Genomic DNA, 26,125 nt, shown 5'->3' with positions numbered 1-26,125 from the left:
TTGAATGCAAGATGTCACACATACAAAAATACTCTCATAATGCATCATAACCTGGCCTGGGCAACTTAAGAGAGGAGCGCTCATTATGGCTCCTGGTTTCAGAGGGCTCAGTCATCAAGGCTGTGAGGGAATGGAGGAGTGGGTGTGTGTCACTGGATACACTGGACCTCTTCATCTATGCGAGATAGACACAGAAAAACGGACCTGAAGCAGAACCAGAATATGAGGTTCCCGGTGGCCTATGTCACCAGCAAGAGCCCATCTTCGAAAGGTTCTCCATTCTCCCAAAACTGCAGCTGAGGAAGTGATCAATTGCATGAGCCTATGGGGACATTTCACAGTCGGTGTGAGAGGTCACCCAAGGAGAAGGATCTTAATAGATTCTACTAAGCCCCAGCTTCCTGCCATTTGGGAACAAGAAGGAGAAAGAAGCTTCGCCCTCCAGTTTGCTGCCTGTCACCTTGAACAAAGCCCTCAAAGCTAACTTGGCACCCTGTGTTTCTTCCGCAGACTGCATCATCAGCTATTAAAGGTGCCATTCAGCTGGGAATAGGATACACAGTGGGTAATCTCACTTCCAAGCCAGAACGCGATGTCCTCATGCAAGACTTTTATGTGGTGGAAAGTGTATTCCTCCCCAGGTAAGAACATTTCATCACTTTGAGATGAAACTTCACTAACATCCTTCTCTTGAAGCATATTGTTTTTTGACCCTGCACGTGGGATAAAATACTTCTACATATACTGGTGGGTGTATAGGTGGGGCCTGTGGCTCCACCTTGGTATTGCTGCCTGTTGCCTGAGAATGACCCTGTGTTTTCTGTGGTGATGGTGACTGACATCCCTGGGCCAGCTGTAATTAGTTGTGGTGTGTGCCCGGTAAACTATATGGAGAAGGATCATTGGATCTGGTGGGTGGTGTTAAAGAAGTCTCTGGGTAAAACCTGCCACGTGATTTGAAAAAGAAGGCATCCCATAGATCAGCACCATTGCCAAGATTTTTGCTATGCCAAATGTTAAAGAATGAGCTGAGGCTGGAGAGAAGGCTTAGAGTTGTTAAGAGCAGCCACTGCATAGGGTGGGCTGGGGGGCAGCATTTGATGCCATCACTCAGAGGGCAGGGGCAGATGGATCTCAGTTCAAAGCCAGCCTGGCATACAGAGCAAGTTCCAGGGCAACCAGGACTACACGGAGAAACTCTGTTTCAAAAAAAAAAATCACCGGCTACTCTTGCAGAGGACCTGTGCTCGATTGCCAGCACCATATGACCGGTCATACCATCTAAATAAAACTCTAGTTCCAGGAGATTCTACATCTGCTTTTGGCCTTCAGGGGCACCAGCATATACATAATGCACACACATGCATACAGGCAAACACTCATACACATAAAATCAAAACAAATAAATCTTTTTAAAGATAAGCGGTTAATTAAAGAATGAGCAGGAGGGACCACAAATCCCCTTGCATCTGAATTAAGCCATTATGTTTTGTATTTTGTGATAATTTTGACTTAAATTTTCTCCAGGAAAAAAACTCATTGAGATAACGCTGCCATTTTAACACGATGTTTGCAAAAATAAAATATAAAATAAAATAAAAACCACCAAAGTTATTCATACATTTATCAGTCTGGGGAAGAAAGAACAGAAACTGCTTAAAATCAAATCGATGGGCTTGTGAGATGGCTGAGTGGGTAACTCGCCTGCCTTCAAGCCTGACTGGCTGAGTGTGATTCCTCAGGACTCACACGGGAGGAAGGGAAGTTCACAAGTTGTTCTCTGACCCACCCTCACGCTGTGGCATGCGTGCACGCATATGGATGAATATGCACAAAATAAATGGAACAGAAATATTTTTAAAAGAGTACGTGTGGGGGGTTGGAAATTTAGCTCAGTGGTAGAGCGCTTGCCTAGCAAGCGCAAGGCCCTGGGTTTGGTCCCCAGCTCCGAAAAAAAAAGAAAAAAGAAAAAAGAAAAAGAGTACGTGTGGAGATGGATAACAATGATGGAGCTGCAACTCTGTGTTGTGTCTGCTGTTGCCCTAATGAGTAAAAATATTAAGGTCAATTCCACTATTGTAGAAAAATATTCTTTGGTCAGTTGAAATGTCACCATAACGGTAAGATTTTTCAAAGAAAACGAGCTGTAAATAAAGACATGCTTCTCGGGGATGCTCACTTTGTCTTTATGACTGTGAGGGGTGGCTTTTCAGACACGTGTCTTCAGAATGAGCCACTTTGCTGTTTATGACTGGGCTTGGTCTCATCAGTCAGGCGCCTAAAGGCAGCTCCTGACAATAATCAGCCCTCAGTGCCCCCTGGGCGTGTGCTCCAGCATCCCCAAGCATCAGGAAATCCATAAATGCTGAGGTCACACACACACACACACACACACACACACACACACACACACACAAAACGGTATATGACCTGTACACACTCTCCTATATACTTTCTTATTGAGTATGAATACGTTTGTATCCACCATGGAGAAATCGGTTCTGTCTTTCTACCACGTAGATTTGGGGGATTGAACTCAGGTCTTTAGGCTTGTCAGCAAGCCTCTTCCCCCACTGAATCATCGAACCAGCTCTACCCCTTATTCACAGACTCTCTAGATTACTCGGGGTGCCCTACTACACCGTGAGTAGTTGCTTTCTGTGCAGCTCAGGGAATAATGACAAGAAAAGACAGCTAGTTGGTTCAATACAGACGGGATCTTTGAACACTGTTTGATCCATAACTGGTTGAATCTGTGGTCCCGTAAAGTACCCTGCAGAGGCCCAGCTGTATGCTTGCCCCTTTTGCTCTTGGAGAATTTGTTATAAGCTGTTACCATCTTCACGAGGAAAAGAAAATGATGGCTTTTTCACCTTTCAAGTAGGAAGCTAAAGTTGTAAATACCTAGACTTTCGTCTTCGTTCCTTACATTATTGTCCCCACAAACAGCAGACCAGACACGCCACAGGGGAAGCAGGCTAACCAGTCATCCCTTAACTCAGAGAAATCTGCGCCACATTTAATACATACCCACATTTAATACAAACCACTTTAAAGACCTGCAGCTTTTAAATGCCATTGCAACATTATAGTATGGTTGTTTATTTTTTTTTAAAAAGTCTATTTAAAATTAAACATTGAACATCCATTGTGCATCTCCGATACATTTACCTGAAGACAAATGAATTTGTTACTTTTTCTTCCCTGGGTTCTCTCCCTGGATCCAATTTCTTTATGAGCTTAGCAAAGGGACGTTTCTCACAGGTTTCTCATGACAGGCATTGTTTAAGACTAGATGACCCCTTGGGGATGGTGCGTCCTACCAAGAGTGACACCCTAATTATTACAATAGCCAGCGTTTTCCCCAAAGCGATGGATACATTGAGAATCTTGATTGTGACTGTGATTTCACAGTTGTATATATACATTATATACATATATGTACATAACATAAGCTATACACACACACACACACACACACACACACACACACACACACACACACACACACACGTAAATATAGTAGCAGTTCATAGCCAGGTATAGTGGCACACACCTTTAATCCCAGTATTGGAAGGCAGAGATGGGTGGATCTCTGAGTTGGAGGCCAGCCTGGTCTACAGAGTGCATTCCAGGACAGTCAAAGCTATGCAGAGAGACCCTGTCCTGAAAAAACAAACAAACAACAGTTCACACATTGGTGATATATATGTGTGTATCTGTGACTCTATCAAATGGTTCTCCCTATACCCACATTTCTGAGCTCATCCAAGCACATGGGTGAGGGTAGGCTCAGGTTGTATGCAACTGAAACATTCTGAGGTCTCTGGTGTCTCTAAAGCATCAGCTTACCTTAGTCCTAGAGAACTAATCACGTGATGTGACACGCTGTTTAATTTATTTTTTAACAGTTTTTCACGTGTCCACATTTTTCCCACTATATGACTGTGCACTGCTGGTGTGCCTGATGCCCTCAGATGCTGGAGAAGGGGACGTCAGGTGCCTTGAAGCTTGTGTTAGAGATGGTTGTGAGCCAATCATGTTGGTGTTAGAAATCGGACCTGGGTTCCTGCAAGAGCACCTCGTGTTTTTAACCACCGAGCCATCAATCCAGCCCTTAAAAAGCTGTTTTAGTTTATTTCCATGCTGAAGCAACAGAATTGGTTTCCCTTAGCAACCAAATGCATTGTGTTCCTCTTTTATTATTTTGAAATCGTCCAGAGCTATTTTTAGATATCACATATTTATTCTGCAGATTCATTTCATTTTGTAGATGGGCAAAAGCCTAGACATTCTTTAAGAAAGGTATAACAGTCCCTGTCCAGTCTCTAATAACATGGTCGTCCAAAATCAAAGTGGATAAGCAAAAGAACCGTGAAGATTCGGCACCATGATGAGTTTCCACCATGGGTCAGATAGAGAAGGAAGATGTTTTAGAGCATTTATACCATGTGACCATGAACGTGAGGTGACAATTAAAGGCAAACTTTACATACCCTCTATAAACCAAGCATGGCCTTGTTCATGTAGTGGAAATGTATAATATTAATATACAATATACAATATTAGCTTAACCTTAATTTTTTAGAGACATGGTCTCACTGTGTAGTTCTAGCTGCCCTGGAATTGACTATATAGACCAGGTTGGCCTCGAACTCACGATGACCTGCCTGTATTTGCTTCTGGAGTGCTGGGATTAAAGGTGTGTGCCACCATACTGGCTAGTTTACTTTTAATAACCTTCATAATTACCAAAAAAAAAGCCCATTGCCATATGAAGTGATTAATAACCTAAGATCTTAAATCACTTAACTCATATGTCAATGGTAAAACCAGGATGTGAACCCAGTGTGACTGGTCCCAAAGCTGTGCTCTCCTCTATCCTACAGCCACACAGCTCTGGAGATGTCTGTCTGGCCTCTTTGCCCATAAGAAATTGGTGCTGCCCCTTTCTTCTCTCCTAGGAAATGGTGTCGCTGATAAAGCTCTAGTCTGGCAGCTATGCTTCAAAAACTGAGACATCATTCCATCCTCATGAATGGCCGAACACAGTAGCCTGTGATTAGAGACACAGTGGCCTTGTATCAAATAAAGGGGAGAGCAGTGAGCCTTTGATCTCCACGTGCACACACACACACACACACACACACACACATACACACACACACACACACACGTACACATACACTCACTTGCATGTGTACACACCCATACTCACAAGTACCACACATAGCACAGAAATATATTTTTAAAGGGAACAGTGTGTCTGTGTGTCTGTCTGTCTGCCTGTCTTGTCTCCAAGGAAACCTAAGACTATCATTTGATACCATGTGGAACCTGAGCACAGTAATGAAGGAACTGTTCCATAGGAGATGTCTTATAATTGGTGGAAGCCAAAGTGAGCAACACAAGAAGCTCAGAGCCCACCAGAAGCAAAGCGAATTAACGCAGCCCTATAAGCGCAGCATCCAGCTTACTGCTTGGAGTTCCCAGCCAAACCGATGAAAGAAACATGGGCGTTTCATCTTAGCTCTGACTGTTAAAGGAAATCTGTCCCTAATAGGGTGCATAGCCTTCATGGTATGAGCTAGAAAGCAGCAAGCTAGGAGCCTGAGAAATAAAGAGTAGGCCAGACCCTGAGCCCATGGAAAGCCTCCTTCCAAGCAAGCAGTACCACTGTTTCTACTTGCTCACGACAGAGAAGGAGGAGGTCAGAGTTCACACTGACTCCGTTTGCTTTTAACTCTTATTTCTACCAGGCTGACATTTAAAAATTATTACATGTCCCATCAATCCTGAAGTCATCCCGGGAGACCAACAGATGACTGCATTTCCTGTCATAAGTTACAAAACGTGGGCTAAGGAAAGGCTTGGCTGTGTTGGCAGGTCATCACACATGATTAGAGCATTCAGACATGCTTGCTGAGGGGAGACAACCATTTACAAGTTAAACATGGTCACACACACACACACACACACACACACACACACACACACACACACACACACACACCCCTGTAATCTCAGCACTGAAGACGCTAAGGCAAGAGGGCCATGGGTTCAGGGCAGCTTGGTCGACATAGTGAGTTTCAGGCCAGCTTGAGTTTCAAAGTGAATAACTTGTTTCAAAACCCCAAAGGGAGGGGCTGGCAAGATAGTTTCCTTGGTAAAGGTGTTTGCTGCACAAGACTGTCACCATGAGTTCACAAAGTTGTTGTCTGACCTGTTGTACATGCTGTGGCACGTGTACACACACATATGCATGATCTGTGTGCACACAAATGTACACACAGTCATAATGATAATAAACTTTCTTTTTTTTAAACCGCAAAGAATGAAACAGCCTGATAGTTTATTAGCAGTCTGCTTCGGAACCGTGCTAAGATGAAAATTGACAGATTTTGCTCTAATCGGTGGTTCTCAACCTATGGGTAACCTTAGGAGAGGGCATCGAGGATCTCTTTTACAGGGTTGCCTAACGCCATCTGCGTATCAGATATTTACATTATGATTCATAACAGTAGCAAAATTACAGTTATGAAGTAGCAACAAAAATAATTTCATGGTTAAGGTCACCAAAACATGAATAACTGTATTAAAGGGTTGCAGTATTAAGAAGTTTGAGAACCACTGCTCTAGATCATAGGATATTACTAAATTATTTCACATGAGGTGGGGAGCAATGGTTCAGTAGTTAAGAAGCTGGCTGCTCTTCCGGAGGACATGGTTTGATTCCCAGAACCCCCCTGGCACCTCACAACTCATTAACCCCAGGGCATCCGACACCCCGACTGGTCTCTGAGGGTTCTTCACACATGTGACACATATACACATACATTCTAGCAAAACACCCATACACACATAATAAAAATAAATAATTTTTTTTAATTATTTCAAGTGTTCCTGGCTACAGATATTTATCCAAGATCCAAAAATCATGGCTGAGAATTACTTTAACTAGTCCGCACTAAGCTCCAGGTCTTTTTTTTCTTTTTTTTTTTTTTCCGGAGCTGGGGACCGAACCCAGGGCCTTGCGCTCGCTAGGCAAGCGCTCTACCGCTGAGCTAAATCCCCAACCCTAAGCTCCAGGTCTTATTAAAGCATTATAATGTGATTTCACTAGAAAAGATTGATAATTTTCCAAGTAGGGAAGAGTGGAGGGAGGACAAATGACTACCACATGCTGTGATAAGCAGGGAGTGCCTACATGGAGTGGTCTCTCACCCTGTCAGTTATTTGAACATCAGGGCCATTGGCCATTGTGAAGGGAGTCTTAAGACCCCTAGGAGCAGAGGGTGTTGTTTTCCTAGAGATAAAATTGGCCCAAGACTAATAGAGATAGACTTTGGAATCAAAACTGTCCACTGATGTTCCTTGTCTCTGTCTCCTCCGTGGATATTTGAACTGCAGTGAAGGGAGCAATCTGACCCCAGCACATCACTACCCAGACTTCAGGTTTAAGACATACGCCCCGCTGGCTTTCCGCTACTTCCGAGAACTCTTTGGTATCAAGCCCGACGATTACTTGGTAAGAGCCTATCGTTTTCCTTTCTGTGGAATGCACAATGGTATCTTGAACAGCAGCGGTGACAAGTGCCTGTCTCTTAGAAACCTCGGGAACATAGCGGACGTTCCAAGTTTTATATTGTGTTTACATATTTGGCTTCAAAAAAGCAACTTGATGCCACAGCTCATAACAGATAGTTATAAAATCTGCTGTGATGGTTAATTTTTAAAAAAACTGTGACATTACCACTTCAGGTAATTATCTCAACAGATACCTTATAATTAATTTAAAAGACTTGTGAGTTTTACTGATTAGATTCTGTTCAAATGTCCTCTATTTTATTGTCTTATCTCAGACCTGCCTTGGCCCACAATTTTACCTTATCTGTAATTTCAGATATTATTCAAAAGAAGCTGGATAGTTTTATTCTCCATGTCTCCTCCTATAGTCTGTGTCTGTCTGTCTCTCTGTGTCTGTGTCTGTGTCTGTGTCTGTGTCTGTCTGTCTGTCTGTCTGTCTGTCTCTCTCTCTCTCTCTCTCTCTGTGTGTGTGTGTGTGTGTGTGTGTGTGTGTGTGTGTGTGTGTGTGTGTGTTTATTTTTCAAGACATGGTTTCTTTATATAGCCCTGGCTGTCTTGGAACTCAATCTGTAGACCCCCTTGGCCATGAACTCAGAGGTTGACCTACTTCTGTCTTCAAAGTGCTGGGACTAAAGACATGTGTCACCACCACCCAGCTCTGAAGTCTCTTTTTAAACATATTTTCACATGTACACTCTACCGTCTCTCCTCTCTGTCCTCCCTCTGGCACGACAGGAGGCACAGACACATCAGCCTATGTGTGATGTGCCCTTGTAACCCTCTGGTTTATCTCATTCCTATTCAGAAGGCCACCACACAGTTTTTGTTGAGAGGGGTGATTTACCTCATAATTTAATCACTTTAAGTACCTTGTGGTTTTTTAAAAGTTGTCTTTAAAGCAGCCATAGAAAGGATGGAATGCTCACTTTTCCCGTTCTGGATGGTCTCGGTAAGATTCTGGTGAGATCCTAGTGTACTGCTTTTCAGAGCCTTTACAGGTTCCCGTGACTCTTTTTTGTCTCACTGTCTGTCCCTCTGAAATACTGTCACCTGTCCCGTCACTACTGACTCAACCACATGGTACAGCAGCATTTGTCACTGATACAGAACGTTTTCAATGTATCTTACAATTAAAGTATAAAGAGTAAAATGTAAAACTAGTATGTATTCCATGCTAATGTAAGCCCATCTCTTTAGTTGGTACTTAAGAAAATAATAATTGCTGTTTCGTGTGTGTGTGTGTGTGTGTGTGTGTGTGTGTGTGTGTGTGTGTGTGGTTGCACACATGTATATCTGTGTGAGGCCATGCGCATGTCACATTATCTGTGTAGCAGTCAGAACAACTTTGAATGGAGAGAAAGGGTCTTTCCTTGTTTGCCACTAGTCAAACTGAACTAGTTGGCCTAGGAACTGCTATCTCCCTGCCTCTGTGTCAAGTCTCCTTGAAGGTTCTGGGATTTCAGAGAGACCACACCGCATCTGGCTTTTACATGGGTTCCAGGGAGCCAGACTCAGATGAACAGGTTTGTGTCAGGGCCCAGAAAGTCTAAATTTCTTTCCAGTCACATAGGATGCACAAGTAAGTCTCTACGGAACAGTGATGATGATGTAGCAAGCTTCTGAGTGTCCTGGCCACTGAGGCTCTTTTTACCTCCCTCTCCCTCTAAAATACTGGTGCCTGTCTCCATCACTCCCTACACAAGCCCACAGGCCTGTTCTGGAGGTGGAAGGAAGATTGTTGGGTTTCATTGAGGGCTGCTATCTCTCAGGAGAACATAGTAGGGCTTCATAATGAAAAAGGCAAGATCACTCTCCTCCCTTGTGGCATACACTAAAAACTAATGGCCTTTCCTTCTGGATATTGTTAAACTTCTGATCAGCCAAAGAGACACCACAACAGTACACAGCACTGCTAATACAAGTATGATGTGTCAAGATGACTGCTCGTCATGGTCTACCGTGTCTATTGCTTCACAGCTCAACAAGGTCACTCTAGTCATTTCTGATCACACGCAGTTGCTTCTCCTTACTGATTCCTTAAGCCCCCCCCCCCCGAAAAAAACCATCTTTTTTGTAGAGTAGGAGAACTTACAAAGGAGCTTTGCAGACTAAACCAGCAAAAAGATCCTCATCTGCCTACCTGGTCCCCAGATGTTCTGAAGAGCCTCTCCACTTCTCTCACACTTCTCCCCCACCAAGTCACAGACATCAAGTGTGCTCTGCAGGTAGCCATTCCTCACCCACCCCAGGGTGACTGTTCATTCTGAAGAGCACAGCCTTAAGAAGTCCAATCCATCTCGTGAGGGACATCTTGCAGCAGTTAAGCTCAAGTAAAGCACACAAGATGAATGGCATCTCTCGAAAAGGTCTCTGTGAAGAAGCAGGGGGTGTGACACAATACCAAGCCCTGGCATCTGTCAGGTAGGGCTGTTGAAACCCACACTGTGAAGATATGTGGCCATAAGTGGGGGAAGAGAGAAGAGACCATTAGTGAGTGATTGCCAGATGCATAGATAAATCTGAAATTGCATCCCTGTTAATTGTGTACTGTGATGTCTGGTTTTCTGCCAGAATTATTGTGTCTAAGTTCTCAGTTTCATTAAAATTCTCTGTGTGCTTGTTGATTACATGTTTCAGGTCTGAGCATGTAAAATTTGGACTGGGACGCAGCCGGGGGAAGTGCTTCCCAAGTGTGTAGCACTGTGTAGTCTTCCTTATTTGTTCCTAGACAAGCATCTCCCACCCAAGAGTCCCCAGGCTTGTTCATCTCGGCAGCCACAAGCTGTTTGCTCTTTCCTTCCCCTCCAGGCATTCACAAACCCAATGAAACTCATAGGAGTTACTCCAAGGAATTTTTAGGCTTGTCTACAGCAGTAGAGGCAAAAGCAGAGTGAGTGCTGTACACCGTCAGGGAACTAGCAGGCGAGTTCATCTGTGCACGTGGTTCAAGTCTACATTGTCAGTTTGCATTGGCAGAGCCCCAATGGGATATGCTTTCTTTCCAGTGGGTATAGCAGGGAGGCCTTGCAGAAGGTCGAAGTGAGAAGATGCATACATTTGAGCAGCTTTCGGGAGCTGAGGCATGCACATGGAGACTTGATTCAATTCTTTTTGTTTGTCCATTAAAATCAGCCTTGAGAAGTTGCCAAGAACATGGTAATGAAACTCTAGGGCTCTGGAGTGGAAACCATATTCCTGTCTAATATCGTAATCTCAGTCACTTGTAAGTGACACTGACGGTGTGCTATTCATAATGTTAATTCCGAATGTTACCAAACACTTGACTGTTGATAGTCTTTTATAAATTACATACAAAGAGTACTGGACAAATAACTGATCAAGCCATCCCCAGAATAGGTCAGTGCTAATAGAGAAGCTTGAGACTTTATTGGGAGAGATATTTAAGTCTGAATCTAGGGTTTTTCAGACAGAATTTTCTCTCTTGATTGAATGATATTTTTTGTGGATTTCATACAATGTAAATATATACATACACTTCCTCCCCCAACTCCTCCCATAAGTACTACCCTCCCCTTCCTATTCACCCAATCTGAGTTCCCCTCCCCATTGACTTTAGTTTGTACTACCCAACTACTCTTTGGAGTGTAGCCACCCTGTAGTGTGGTTGATCTACCAGGGGTCACATAAAAGAAAACTGAATGTCCCTCTCCCAGCAGCCATCACATGCCAATAGCTTCTTAGTTAGTGGGTGGTGAGGACTCCTTGCCCCTCTCCCTGGGCTATGCTAGGATTTTTTTCAGTTGAGCTTGTACAGGTCATGTAAATGCTTCTAGACAGATTTTTCTTAAATTGCCCCAGGATTCCTCTGCTTGCCCTTTCCTTTATTTTGTGCTCTCATAATTTTTAATTCTACTCATAGGAAGACTCTATGGGCAATTGAGTTGCAGTGGATAAAGTCGGTAATTAGAGAGTCTGGGTGGAATCTGACTTCATTTTTTTATGAGAGCCTGGGATCTGCATTGAGGTCTTATATTCGTGATCACATAATAGACTCAACCTTTTTCTTGCTTCTGTCAGGATGTCCTCATTGTATTAGAAACAACATCTCACGGTAGGGTCTCAAGAGTGCACTCGGTCCATGCTGGGTAGAGATAGCTCCTTCTTACCTGAGAAAGTGAGCACTGAAGGCTGGGTGTCACATCCACCTACATATCATCATGTAAAAATAATTTTAAATGATTATAATAAGTTATTCAGACTGGGGTTTCAAGGGCATTCACCTTAAAAGTCTTTTAGCTACTTTCATATATATACATATGTATATGTATATGTGTGTATGTGTGTGTATGCATATATAATGTGTATGTGTCATATTCAATATATTATATCACAAATGCCATATATCATATAGATATATCATATTATATTATATAATATATATGAATATGTATGGAGGAGGTCTCACTGAGTTTGCAATGTAGACCAGACTTGCCTTGAACTCACAGAGACCCACCTACCTACCTCTAACTCCTAAGTGCTGTGATTAAAGGCCTGTACCACAGCACCCAATGATATTTTTATGACTATTTTAAAGGGGAGGTTTCCTAAGCCTCCAGCTTAGCCACTCATTGTCATGTAACTTATGACTGGAAGAACCACAGTTCACAAACATCAGATAATCCACTCATGCCCTATCCGCTGCCTCCTCCATCCACGTGAACACTTTGCACGTGTAAGTAGGTGGGGCCCTCTGCTTCCTCTTGGCTAAAGAATTGTCCTGCCCACAGTCCCGTGGCTGTTTTTGTTTTCCCAGCTTCTCAGCGGGCAGATGGGGATTTAGGCTTTTTTAATGTTTAGTCAAAGCTAGGCCAGGTAGTGTGGCCAGCATGGGGAAGGCTGAGGAAAGATGGTTGTGTCTTCAAAGGCCAGCCTTGGCTATATAACAAGACCTTTTATCATAAAAAATAAAAAGCCAGTGGAGAGGAGGTGAAATATGGGAGTTGCTAAAGGATTAGAAATAAACACTTGCTTCTTTCTCTTCTTGCATGAATGTGGGGGTTTTTTGTCCATGATGCTGTCAGAGCAAGGAAATATAAAAGGCGACATCTACAAATTGCCTTTAGTCATTTCCAGTCATTTCATTTAATCTTTGTCTCCGTCTCTTTCTATGTCTGTGTCTGTGACTCTGTCTCTCCCTCCAAACACTCCCACCCCACCCCACCCCAACCACCTGCTTTCCTTTTCTGTGATGGGAAACTAGATATTCACGAAAAGCTATGAGGAGTTTTCAACCTTGTTTTTAGCATCTTCAAAGGTATGGTTCCCTTGTGTTATGACACCATATTAGACAGAACAATTTGGTTCTGGGAAAGAGAAGCAGATTCACAAACCAGTGCAATAAGTTGATTAATAACCAGTGAGATAAGAGATCAGAATTAAGTCCTTGCATCTACTGCCAAAAGATTTTCAACAACAGGGTCAAGAACACACAATATGAAAAATGCTATCTTTTCTATGAGTCGTGTTGAGAAAACTGGTTATCTAAGGCCTAGAAAGATAGCTCAGTGGTTAAGAGCACAGGTTGCTCTTGAAAAACAGGGCCGAGCACCCACTTGGATCTTCATTCTCAGCCTTCTGTAACACCAATCGCCAATAACCTATCTGGCCTCCACAGGTACAGCATGTATGTGGTGCACAGCCATACACTGAGGCAAAACTCTCATACACGGAAAATAAAAGTAAAATAAAATCTGAAAAAGAATCTAGTTATCCTTAGGCAGGAAGCCAGACCCTTGTCTCAGGCTGAGAATGCAGCTCATGTACATAACCTAGTGTTGCGTTCTACTCAGTTTCCACCTCCAACGCTGCAGAAATACAAAGACAAGAGTCACTGTCACCTTTGAGAAGGTAAGAGTAGACCTTCAGGGAAGAACTGGTGAGCACGACGACAGCATGGGGCCATTTGTAGTCATGAACACAATACATTGAGGAACCATGGGAAGCTTCAGTAAAGGTCAAGGTCAGGTCCAAAAGACCCCTGGTTTCCAGCGGAGAGGACACTGAAGGGAAAGAGAATCTCAGAGACTGGATGGAAGTTGATAAAAGACTGGACTAGGGGATTGGCAGTGGGGATACTGTGAAGGAGGCGGGCAGAATCAAACATTAGGATCCAAACAAGGAAATACATAGTGTCAAGACTCCTCACCAAGGTTTGGCTTGGAGGACTAGACAAATAGTGTTTCACCCTTGAAATTAAGGAAATAAAGAAAAGACAGAAGATGGAGGCCAGATGATTTAGAGACACAATTTTCTGCCATGTGTGTGTTGGGGGATGGGGAGGGAGGTTCTGCCAAAGTACTCCTGCCTGGCTGAAAGGGAGAACTAAAGACTGGATTACGGCCCTTCTCACCACACTCGTATTCTGACTGTGGTGAGAATTCATGGCTGGACCTGCTAAGGTAAAAAAATTCTTCCCATTACAACAACAAAAGCCATATAATTTGTTTGTTTGCTTGCTTGAGTTTTTTGTTTGTTTATTTGTTTGTTCTGGGGTTTTTTGGGGTTTTTTTTTTTTGAGACATAGTCTTTCAATTTATTACAACTCACTATGTAGACCAGGCTTGCTTTGAACTCAGAGATCTATCTATCACTGCAGGGATGAAAGGTGTATGCCCAGCAAAGCCATGTAATTTAGTCATAGCCTTGGAATAAATATGATTGCATGTTTTGTCACCTGTAAAGTAGTGTGTTGTAACCAAGTAGAGATGTCAGTTACAATGTTAGACACAGTTGGAGCCCTGCATTCCTGAGCTGCAGATGTCACATCATCTGTTGAAGCAGTGACGGTAGACAATGTCCCCTGGGAGAGCAGAGGAAAGAGAAGACAGAGGTTCGGTGTTGAAATGATGCATATTCATGGGCACTGAGGCTTCAGCTGGGCCTTCACATGGGCTTGCTGCAAACAAAGCCCCTTCTGCTGCATTCCTGTTTAACTATCTCACAAGACAGAAATGGTGATCCCTGATTCTGTCATGTGGCACTAGGTGTGGAGGACATATGCATCTTTCCCATCATGGAATTAGAAAAATAAGTAAAAATCTCCTAGAGCGCTATCGAGTTTACTTGGAGCCTCCTTATAACGCTCATAGACAGTACTTACTCCTTCAAAAAGGCCAAGGGGTCTGAAACTGTGGCTCAAAGGTTATGATCACTTGTTCTTGCAGCGGACCAGGTTCAATTCCCAGTGTCCACTTGTTAGGTAACCATCCAGTTCCCGGGGATCTAATGCTGTCTTTTGATGTGGTCATTTCATGCACACAATACACAATGTATGCTCAAGCAAAAAAAAAAAAACAAACCCATGCACATAAAATAAAAGTAAATAAATCTTTTGAAACTTTTCAAAGAGGCCAAATGGGTATTACCTTGACATTGTCCATGGACACATCAGGGACACTAAGAGTACTTTAGTTAGACTAAAATGATGGCTCAGTCACTAAGTGCTTGCCTCAAAAGCATGGGGACCTGAGTTCAACTCCCAAAACCCCCTTTAAAATGTCAAGATAGGAACATACTCTTGTAATCCCGGCATTGAGGAAGGAGAGACAGGGAATCACTGGGTATTACTAGCCAGGTCATCTAGCCTGATTATTTAATTCATTAATTAATAAGTCAGGCCAATGCAAGACTCTTTCGAAAGAACTGGGCAGGGTTCTTGAGAATGTCACCCAAGCTTGTTCTCTGACTGACATGCACGTGTACACATACATGCACACATTTAAAGCATTAAAACTTTAATGATGCATGGTGGCACCAGCCTCTAATCCCATTGTAAGAAAGAGGAAGCAGGAGGATGACCAATTTGAGATCATTTTGGCCTACATTGAGAGACCCTATCTCAAAAAGAGTACACTTTGAATTGTGTGTGTTTAATACATCCATGTGTACATGTTCTTGTGTGCAGCCATGTGTGTGTGTGTGTGTGTGTGTGTGTGTGTGTGTGTGTGTGTGTGTAAGCAAGGGTCAAGTCAGATGTTTTCCTGTACTGTTCATTCGTCATCTTATTTTGAGAAAAGACCTCTCACTAAACTGGCATTCATTACTAGTTGGCTACGGAGCTCCAGGGATCTATCTTCCTGTATCAGTCATGCCAGCACCAGAATTACATGTGTATACACCCAGTTTTATACATGGCTGCCGGTGATCCGAAAACAGATCTCCATGCTGGCAAACACTTTATCTGGTCACCTCCTCCCTGGCGCCAAAAGTTTACTTTAAATGTTTGCTTAGAATGGGCATTGTGGCTCATTGGAGAACATATACCAAGCCTGAGAAGGTCCTGGGTTCAGTTCAGCACTGTGAATACATAAATAAGTATATGCATACATGCATGCATACCATGCTTTTTGTGTTTTTTTTCAGTACTCCATCTGCAGTGAACCGCTGATAGAACTGTCCAATCCTGGAGCCAGTGGATCCTTGTTTTTCTTGACCAGCGATGATGAATTTATTATCAAAACTGTTCAGCATAAGGAAGCCGAGTTCCTGCAGAAGCTGCTGCCAGGCTATTACATGGTAAGGGGCTGCACACAGCTATAGTTTCTGCCTTACTTAGGTGTACGATTATCCTTCAAGGGGCTTTGTTCCTGTGGGCTTTCCTTCCTTTGTATTTACACTACCTTGTAGCATTCATTCACTAGCCTGTAGGAAGTGATAACCAGAGCCAGCAAGATAGCTCAGTGGGTAAAAGCGTTAACCACACACGCCTGATAAACTGAGCTCAGCCCACAGAACTCTCATGGTAGAAGGAGATGAACAACCCCACAAAATCATCCTCTGACTGTAGCACGTGCATGCCCGCAAATCATACATGAACATATACATACATGCTGGTAATAATAACAATTTTTTTTTAATTCTAAGAAGTAACAACCAAACATGGTAGTGCAAACCCGTTATCCCCGTGTTTGGAAGGCTAAAGTGGGAAGATCGCAATTTCCAGGCCAGCCTGGAATACACGGAGAGACCCTGGATCAAAAGAGAAAGTGACGTAAATGGAGAACTGAGCAGTGCAGCAGAGTTGTCGTTGAATCACACACAGTCCTGGGTTTAAGTGTAACTCAGTCATCACTCATCAGAGCTGAGCCTTTGCTCCCTCAGCTGGATAACAGTGACTGGGTGTCGTAGCTGTACTGATAAAGAGACAGGAGATAGTGCTCTTTGCACCCAGCAGTGGTCATGGTGACAGTCATCAATTGTCTCCTTCGGTTAACCAAGGCCTCTGGTATTGTTCCCATTAACTCCTTTAATCCTCACAGAAATTTTAGGCTCTGTAGCCATTGCCAGGGCATAGGTAACACAACTGAGGCAAACTGGAAAAGAAGGCAAGTGACTCAGAGAGAGAAAGCTGCTGAGGTCAGTCTGCCAGAGATTACATTCCAGCTCCTACCCCATACGCCAGCACCTGATCTATACCAGCTTTTCATACATACTACATGCCAGAATTCACAGCCATAGGTTAAACGGGCTGTCTTGGTTACTTTTCTATTACTGTGAAGAAATGCCATGAACAAGGCAACTCTTTATAAAAGACAGCATTTATTGAGAGCTTGCTTACACTTGTAAAGGGTCAATCCATGATCATCATGATGGGAAGCAGACAGGCACGACACTGGAGCAGCAGCTGAGAGCTTTATGTCCTGATCCTCAGGCAGTAGGGAAGGGGGAGGGGAATGGAGGAGAGGGAGAGGAAGACGGAGAGGGAGTGAGAGACTGGGCCTAGCATAGGCTTTTGAAACCTCAATGCCCGCCCCCAGTGACTTACCTTCTACAACAAGCCGTGATTGATAGATAGATAGATAGATAGATAGATAGATAGATAGATAGATAGATAGATAGATAGATGGATGGATGGATGGATGGATGGATGGATGGATGGATGGATGAACTAAGGACACACATAGGTTCTACATTTATCAACGGCTAAGAGTTCATAGAAGCCAGGCATGATGGCCTCTAATCGATCACTTGCAAGGCTAAAGCAAATTACTTTAGTTCAAGGCTAGTAATTCCAGGTCAGCCTATACTTCAGAATAAGACCCTGACTCAGAGTGGTTGGGAAGAGGAGACCCATGTAAAGTCTGTGGGAGCAAGAGTTCTCTCCCCTACCATCCTCACACCTGTGCTAGAATCTCTGAGTGACTTTGCGAGATAGAATCTCAGAGTGACTTTGTGAGAAGTCTCTAGAACAGAGAAGAGCATATGCAATGTTCTCATGACACAATTGAAAATGAGAAGATCTTCAAGAAAACAAGCCGGGGACTGGGATGTGGCCCGTTGCTTAAGAGCACTTGCTGCTCTTCCAGAGGACCTGAGCTATGTTCCCAGCGCTCATTCTCTAGAACTCCAACTCCAAGGATCTTACTACCTCTTCTGGTCTCTAAGAGGATGCACACATGTGCAGCGTGACATGCTTACTTAGACATAAATAAAAATTAAAGAAAGTAAACTAGAAATCCCAATAAGAGTCCTTCTGAGTGGTAAAACATAAGATCAATTTGTGTTCAGATAGATTTCCATTATATTCTGTCCTATAGAAGACACTAGAGGAGAATATAAGGGGGCAAGACCCTTGTGATGGCAGTAATTAGAAAAATAAGATAAACATGTAGGAAGGCACTATAATTCTCTTTGGGAAACGAGTTACAGTGAATATAACATCAGAATAATAGTCAGTTCAGGAAGAACTGTAATAAGGAAAACTCCAAAATGCTTAAATCTTTCAAAACAAATACTCATGGAATCTGACTTTAAAGAGAAACTAGGGCTACAGGGAGAGGAGGGGGATCAGCAAAGCCAGGGAGAGGGAAGCGTGTGGATGTGAGCAAGTCATAATGGTGTGTGTGTGTGTGTGTGTGTGTGTGTGTGTGTGTGTGTGTGTATCTGCGTGCGTTGTGTTCACATACACACGTTTACATAGGTCATAACGTACTCTAGTTTCTGTTCTGTTGCTGTGAAAAAACACTTTGAGAGGAGAGAATGTATTTGGCTTACACGTCTACTAATAATCCCTCATTGAAGGAAGCCTGGGTAGGAGCTCAAGACTGGAACCCGGAGATAGGAACCCAGGGGAATGGTGAATACTTACAGGCTTATGCTTAAGTGGCTTTCTTACATAGCTATATCACCTACTTAGGGATGTTAACACCCACAGTGGACTGGGCCCATCAAAACAGTTACACACAGACGTGAAGCAGGCCATCCATCTGATCTAGAAAGTTCATCTTTATAGGCTTTCCTCTCGGTGACTCTCAGGTGTGTCCCATTAACAATTAAAACCAAGAACTCAGTGACATTCATTACTTTATGCTACCTAAAAACATTAGCAAAAAGGTTCTTAAAGGAGAGTGATATAAAAGTATGTGAAACAATGATACCTTATTCTTGAACTTGCTAGTGTAAAGATTCCTATTGTCTCCAAATGAGTGTAAGTGCCAAGCAAGCATGGAGGCCCTCCCTGGTCCCAGTGCATGAGAGGTAGAAGCAGGATCTCCAGAACAAGCAGGTTGGCAAAATCAGCAGAATCTGTGAGCTCTGGGTTGAAATGGGAGACCCTGCCTCTCAATATACAAAGTAGAAAAGAAAGTAATTGAAGAAGATAATATAAACTTATGGCCTCCACATGCATGCATGCACACACACAGGTGCCCACACATAAACATACACATACACACATGCATACAGGTATATAGTAAGCACCACACATACACAAACATAAACACAGACACATACAAAAATACACACACACACTCACACACACAAAAGGAAAACCATGTGCTTGTGTATTGTAACCTGTACTAAAAATCTATAAAGTTGTAGGTACTGTTACAGATGTGGTATGATGGACCAATGAGATTCCTCAGTGGGTAAAGGTGGTTGCCACCCAGCCTTGCAGCCTGAGTCAGATCTCTGGAACCAACATGCTGAAAGGAGAAAACTCTCTTCTCTAAGTTGACCTCTGATCTCCACACATGTATCATGGCATGTACATCCCCACTACACATAGACAATCAATAAGGAAAATGAGATCCTTTTGAGGCCATGTATTGTACAGCTACAACTTCAGTAGGTGGACCAGCGGTTCACGTGAGGAGTCCAGGAGCAGATCCATTATATTCGTCTGTGTTTTATTACCCTAGGTTGGATTTAAACTCAACAGGGAAAGCCTATTTGCTGTCTACTTCATGGACATTGCATTTCTATATCAGATCTCTTGCATACATAGCATGTATTGCTTATGAAGTAAGGCCAAATATAGTGGTGAAAATTATTACAAAGTTGGAAGGAAATAGAAACATTCTTAAACTAAACAGAAGCATAAGAAATAGATAAATATGACTCTGACAAAGGACAGAACAAAAATAGACCTAAGGGTAATGTAATCACATAGAATGATTTCCTCAAATCAGGGCATTGGAGGAAGAATTGGGGCCAATAGTCTGGTTTGGGAGTCAAACTTAGGTTGGCAAGGCTTGGCAACAACTGCCTTAACCTACTGACACATCTCTCCAATCTACTATATCATACTGCCTTTGTTATACGCCCTTTAGTAAGCTACTTAAATATCCTACTTACTCTTAAGGCAACTTCAATTGAGAAAATGCCTCCATAAGATCCTGATTAAGGCATTTTCTTAATTAGTGACTGATAGGAGAGAACCCAGTCCATTGTGGGTGGGGTCACCCCTGGGCTAGTGGTGCTGGGTTCTATAAGAAGGCAGGCTAAGCAAGCCATGAGGAGCAAGCAAGAAAGCAGCATCCCTCCAAGGCGTCTGCATCAGCTCCTGCCTCCAGGTTCCTGCCCAGACTAAGTTACCCACTGAGTTACCATACACTGATTTTGATGCTGAGCGGTGATAAGGAAATGTGAGCCAAATAAACCCTTTCATCCCCAAGTTTCTCTGGCATTGATGTTCCATCACGGCGATAGTAACCCTAAGACAGTCTGTCTTCATTTGTATAATAAAATGACCACACACTAGGAGAAAATATTTATTCCATATAGAATTTTAAGACTGTAGAAACCCGGGATGGATCAAGAAGTGCAGCAGTGTTGCAACACAGAACAATGAGCCAATGATGCTAGCACGAGATTATCGCTGAGGTAGCTGAAATGCATCAAGAAGAGTAACTATCTGCAGTAACCAGTGATACTCGGCTTTTTAATAAACTGTACTATCCATAAAGATACTGACACCTTGCAGCGTTTGTTCCTGCCAAGAGTAGTAGTAATGCACTGTCCTGCAGCCACGCTTGCAGATTGGTCCCACCATTTAGGAAGACAGTTTTGCCAGCAGAATTGAGTTTTAGATGATTCACCACTTAGCCCCAGGAAATTAATTTTCTCTTTAGCTACCTTAGAGAATAGTCTCTAGCAGTACCCATCAGTTCTTGCCTGTGTTTAGTTGAAACTAATTTGGAGATTTATGGGCATGTTTAATTCAACTTTTGCTGCCTTGAGTTTAGAATGGTTATGTTGCTATTCCAAGAACAGATTTCGAAGGAAATTAGAGACAACAGAGCCAACGTGCACAGCCATCCATTCTAGCTGTCTGTCGATGGCAGGGTGGGTAAAGAAAAATGTGGTACGCATACACAATGGAGCTTCTTTTCAGCCATAAAGAGGAATGAAATTGTGTCATTTAGAGGGGAAAGATCATTGCAATTGGAGGTAATCGTATTAAATTGAGTCAGCCTCAAAAAATATCCCATCCCTTATGTGCATAAAAGCAATGTTTGTGGGAACAGTGAGATGACTCATTAGGCACAGACACCTTCCACCAAGCCCGATGGCTTAGGGTCAATCCCTGGAACCCACACGGTAGAAAGAGAGAACCAGCCTCCAGGGACATTCTCTCCCCTGCTGCATGGATACCTGCAGGCTTGCACAAAAATAAGTGAAAATGAGATTTTTATTTAAAAAAAAATGAGCGACCATTTGGTTCTCCAATACCAGTCTTCCCTGAAAACACACACACACACAAGCAACGTAATGCAGTCTGATCAAGTCGTATGTATGTATTACACATGTATCAAGTACACACATGTATAAGCAATGACAATTAAAGAAAAAAGGGCTACGAGTTTGAAAGAGGGTTTGGGAGGGTTGAGAGGAAAGGAGGGGCAAGGGGAAATAATGTAAAAAATGTACTCTTTAAAAAGAAAAAACTCAAATATATAAGCATCTGTGACATGAAGGGATCACGTTTCTAGGGGAACAGAAGGGACTATAAGGAGGCTTGAGGGAGGAGAGGGCAGGAAGTGCAAGGAGAGTAAATTAGAAATGTTTTTTTTTCCGGTTGACGTTAACAGCACTTCCTGGGTTCAATCATATTAGCTTCAAAACTCACTTTTAGTGCAGAATTATTTTGTGAGAATGAAGCAGAGCAAACTTTTCCTTTTTTTTTTTTTCATCCTAGAATCTAAACCAGAATCCAAGGACTCTCCTGCCGAAATTCTATGGTCTGTATTGCATGCAGTCAGGAGGCATCAACATCCGCATCGTGGTGATGAACAACGTGCTGCCGCGTGCCATGAGGATGCACTTGACCTATGACCTGAAAGGCTCCACGTACAAACGAAGGGCGTCCCGAAAAGAGAGGGAGAAACCCAACCCCACGTTTAAGGACCTGGACTTCCTGCAGGACATGCATGAGGGGCTGTATTTCGATACAGAAACATACAATGCCCTTATGAAGACACTACAGAGAGACTGCCGGGTAAGGGCATGTCTCCGATTCCCTTTGAGATAATCTCAACTGTGGGAGCTCTAGCTGCTGCCTGCCAGTAATAGCCTAGATATGAGGAAGTTCCACAATAGATGTGTGCGATCCCGTCTTTCCCTGGCCCAGTGCTGACCCAGGCTCCCCAGATCTCTTGAAGAAATGGTAGATGATAAGGGAATGACCCGGGGTCTGTTAACACATCTTTGCTGGTTTGCATAATAGTCTCTTTCAGCTTCCTTTGATAAAATAACATGAGAACTTTTACATTTCTTCCTCCCTCGGGGGAAGGGAGTTGAGAAGGAAATGAAATTTAGATTTAATGCAGAAACCATCAAGGAAAGCCATATTCAAATCATGGATGAAATGGGATTTCAGCTGAGGAGACTGAGTTTAGGGGAAATGTACTTGGTAGGGGATTAATGAAGGGCTGTCTGGAGACCCACCGTGACCTATAAACGCTGCATGTCTGCTCCTACTGTTCTCTGGTCTCCTTCTCTCTTTGAGCCCCTTGAATTCTACACAGCCATGTTCCTGTTTTAATTGCTGAAGAAATTCTTAAAACAAAGTATCTAGATTTTGGGCATGCACACCTTTAATGCCACACACGGGACTGTAGAAGCAAGCAGACCTCTGTGAGTCTGAGACCAACTTGGCCTTCATAGTGAACTTTAGGCCGGTTAGCGCTACATAGTCAGACTGTGTCTTGAAGAAAGAGAGAAGAGTTGGAAACTTATTCAGAGGTAAGAAAAATGGCTCAGCGGTTAAAACCATTGGCTATTTATTCTTCCAGAGGACACAGTTTTATTCCCAGCCCCAACATAGTGGCTCACAACCATCTGTAGCTCCAGTTCCAGGGATTCAACACCCTCTTCTGGCCTCTGTGGGCAGTGGGCATGTGTGCAAGCAAAATACCCATGCATGTAAAAGTGTTTTCTAATTTTAAAATGAAAAAACTTGTGCAACTTGTCGCTTAGGAGGTCGGTGACAGAGCTCACTTCTGTCTGGGGGGAAAAGCAAGTGATCTCAACAATGGAGATGTAAAGATTCGCTCTAAGGGTCTTCTGGTGATTTATTTGTTTATTTTATTCATGTGCGTGTGTGTGCCCACCATGGGAGCTGGGGGATTCTGGAGTCACAGGCTGTTGTGAACCATCTGACATGGGTGCTGGGAAGAGAAGCCAGGTCCTCTGGAAGAGCAGCCAGCACTGTTACCTGCTGAGCTGGCTCTCCAACCTCTGTGGTGTTTTTTGCTGTTATTATCTTTTGACAGGTCATAGGAGGAGCAGTGGGAACCAAGCAAACAGAAAAATATCCTGCAGAGCTATTCAGCTATCTGGAGGATTCATGTTTTTCTTTAAAAAAAAAAAAAGAGAGGAAAAGAAAACACACACACATTTTAATGGAAACCTTTAATCCTGTGGGGGGTTTTTCTACCCTAGCAGGATGTGGGTGAAAAGTTACTTCCAAATTCCCCAAAGTATACTGCAAGCCTCTCCAGTCTAGATTTGTTTTTCCCTTCACCCCTTGCCTCTGAGTGTGTGTGTGTGTGTGTGTGTGTGTGTGTGTGTGTGTGTGTGTGTGTGTTTCTCTCAGTAATATTGAAAACCTTTTTCTACAGTCTGCTGGGGCAACATGCTTCTATGCCAGGAAGAGAAAAGATCAAATGTGAATGCCATTACATAGGGTGTGTGTGTGTGTGTGTGTGTGTGTGTGTGTGTGTGTGTGTGTGCGCATGCGTGCGTGCACGCGTCTGTGTGTATGTCTGTTTCCTGAGCCCATTCCTGAGAGAACATAGCCAAACATGACTTTTCATCAAAAATGAGACCCTGAAGATATGCCTGTTTATTTTCTATTTTCTAACATGTTTGTTGTTCTAACAAAGAATAGAAACCAACGTCAAGGAATCAAATTTTATTTGAATCTTTGTAAGATGCAGGTTGTGGAACTTGCTCTTCTGTTGACAAATGCTTTCATCCCCGAGGTATGGGAGCATGTAAATGCTGAGCCTGACCCCAATCCCTGGCCTGCCAAGTCAGCTCTGAGGGTCAAGCTATGTGCAGTGTGGGGTTCTGTTCCTGGGGTTCCTGGTGTCTCCTAAGGACTGCTTTGTAATCTGACGGATGCTGTCTTAGTTAGGGTCTCTACTGATGTGATAAGCACCATCACGCAAAGCAGCCCTAGCAAAGGGCCTGATTGGCTTACTCCCCCCGGGTCACAGCACCACAGTCTATTAAGGGGAGCCAAGAAAGCAAGAACTGAAGCAGAGGCCATGGAGAAGCACTGCTAACTGGCCTGTTCCCCATGGCTTGCTCAGCCTGCCTTCTTATACCATCCACAACCACCTACCCTGGGGTGGCACCCACCCAGAGTGAACCAGGCCCTCCAACATCAAGAAATGCCCTATATATAGACTTGCTTGCAGGCTAATCTTTTTTTTTTTTTTTTTTTTTTTTTTTTTTTTTTGGAGCTGGGGACCGAACCCAGGGCCTTGCGCTTCCTAGGTAAGCGCTCTACCACTGAGCTAAATCCCCAGCCACTTCTTGCAGGCTAATCTTATAAAGGCATTTTCTCAATTAAAATTCCCTCTTCCCCCATATCTAGGTTTGTATCATATGGTAATTTGGCATTATGTTTAATGTTTGCCCTTTAGCATTACTTAATCGTACCTTTTTTTATCTAATTTAGACAGGAGTGTTTTGGTTTGGTTGGTTGGTTGGTTGGTTGGTTGGTTGGTTGGTTGGTTGGTTGGTTGGTCAGTTGATAGATCATTTGGTTGGTTGTTTTTAACTTGTTTGTTTTTATTTTTATTTTTTTGGCCCAGACTCTTTGTGCCTTTCCCTCTCTGTATCTCCTCCACTTCTCAGAGCTGAACTCTAGTATGGCTGATGGGTATTAAGATCTAGGGGACTGCAGGGTCACTCTGAGGCCAGTGCTGGTACCTAATGACTGGGGATCTTTTCTGTTAAAACCCTGCTGTCTACATGAGGCTTCAGAAAGAAGCCAGTCATAGAACATTATTATGGTAGCACTCCAGCAGGAGAAAAGTGAACTGGGCTCATATTGGGACGTAACCTTGTTGCTAAGCATGAGTGACCTCCATGTTTGATCCATTGCCAAATGGTCCAAGAGATTTGGTGATGACAGTGTATTGTAAGAATCGGAGTAGGTGATATCGCAGCCTGATACTGGAGGATGCAAGGAATTCTCTGGGTAGGCAAAGCAGTAGAAACATTATTCCGAAGAAAAATCTACGTATTGGTTAGGAAATAGCATGACACATTTTGGTGACTATAGTTTGTCATCGCAACAGGTGATAATTAGGAAGGGCATGTGAGGTAAGAGAGAAATGCATCCAAATATTTGTCAAAAAAAAAAAAGAAACAAAAAAAAAAAACCTTTTCCAATGTCAGGAGCACCCCATTGAGGACTTAAATAACAAACCCTCCACGCTTTGTTGACAGAGACATGGACTAAACTCTTAAGACACTATGTAAATCAGTTTGGGGGTCCTCAAAAACTAAAATTCAAACTGCCATATAATCCATTTGTGCTACTTTTGCCTATATTACCCGAAGAACCCTACGTCAGCATACCACAGAGACACCTGCACAGCCAAGTCTACCGCAGAACACCTCAGAGTAGCCTCAGTTTGCCTAGGTGTCCATTGACCGTGGATAAAGAAAACACCATCCGTATACACAGTGCTGTTTCCTATTCAGCCATGAAAAAGAATCACAGTAGGGCATTTGTGGGAGACAAAGAAACTGGAGATCTTCCTGTTACATTTGCATACTC

The 26,125-nt window shown here is 43.1% G+C and overlaps 1 protein-coding gene across 6 annotated transcripts in view; it reads left to right on the top strand.

Annotated features, from left to right (window-relative positions):
* The window catches only part of Pip5k1b (phosphatidylinositol-4-phosphate 5-kinase type 1 beta), a 283,946-nt gene that overhangs the window by 157,710 nt on the left and 100,111 nt on the right, over nt 1–26,125 (top strand). For 4 of the 6 annotated variants that reach the window (XM_087564143.1, NM_001012743.1, XM_087564151.1 and 1 more), the window contains exons 4-7: nt 511–641; nt 7,411–7,528; nt 15,970–16,122; nt 22,025–22,324. In XM_087564143.1, coding sequence (XP_087420269.1) covers nt 511–641; nt 7,411–7,528; nt 15,970–16,122; nt 22,025–22,324 — 702 coding nt within the window. Of the gene's footprint in view, nt 1–510; nt 642–7,410; nt 7,529–15,969; nt 16,123–22,024; nt 22,325–26,125 lie in introns of those variants that run through there. The other 2 variants (XM_087564153.1, XM_087564152.1) reach the window with 1 other exon arrangement.

The sequence above is a fragment of the Rattus norvegicus genome, chromosome 1 (genome assembly GCF_021556685.1).
Source record: "Rattus norvegicus strain SHRSP/BbbUtx chromosome 1, alternate assembly SHRSP_T2T, whole genome shotgun sequence".
Lineage (NCBI taxonomy): Eukaryota > Metazoa > Chordata > Mammalia > Rodentia > Muridae > Rattus > Rattus norvegicus.
This window is presented reverse-complemented; position numbering and strand designations above follow the sequence as displayed.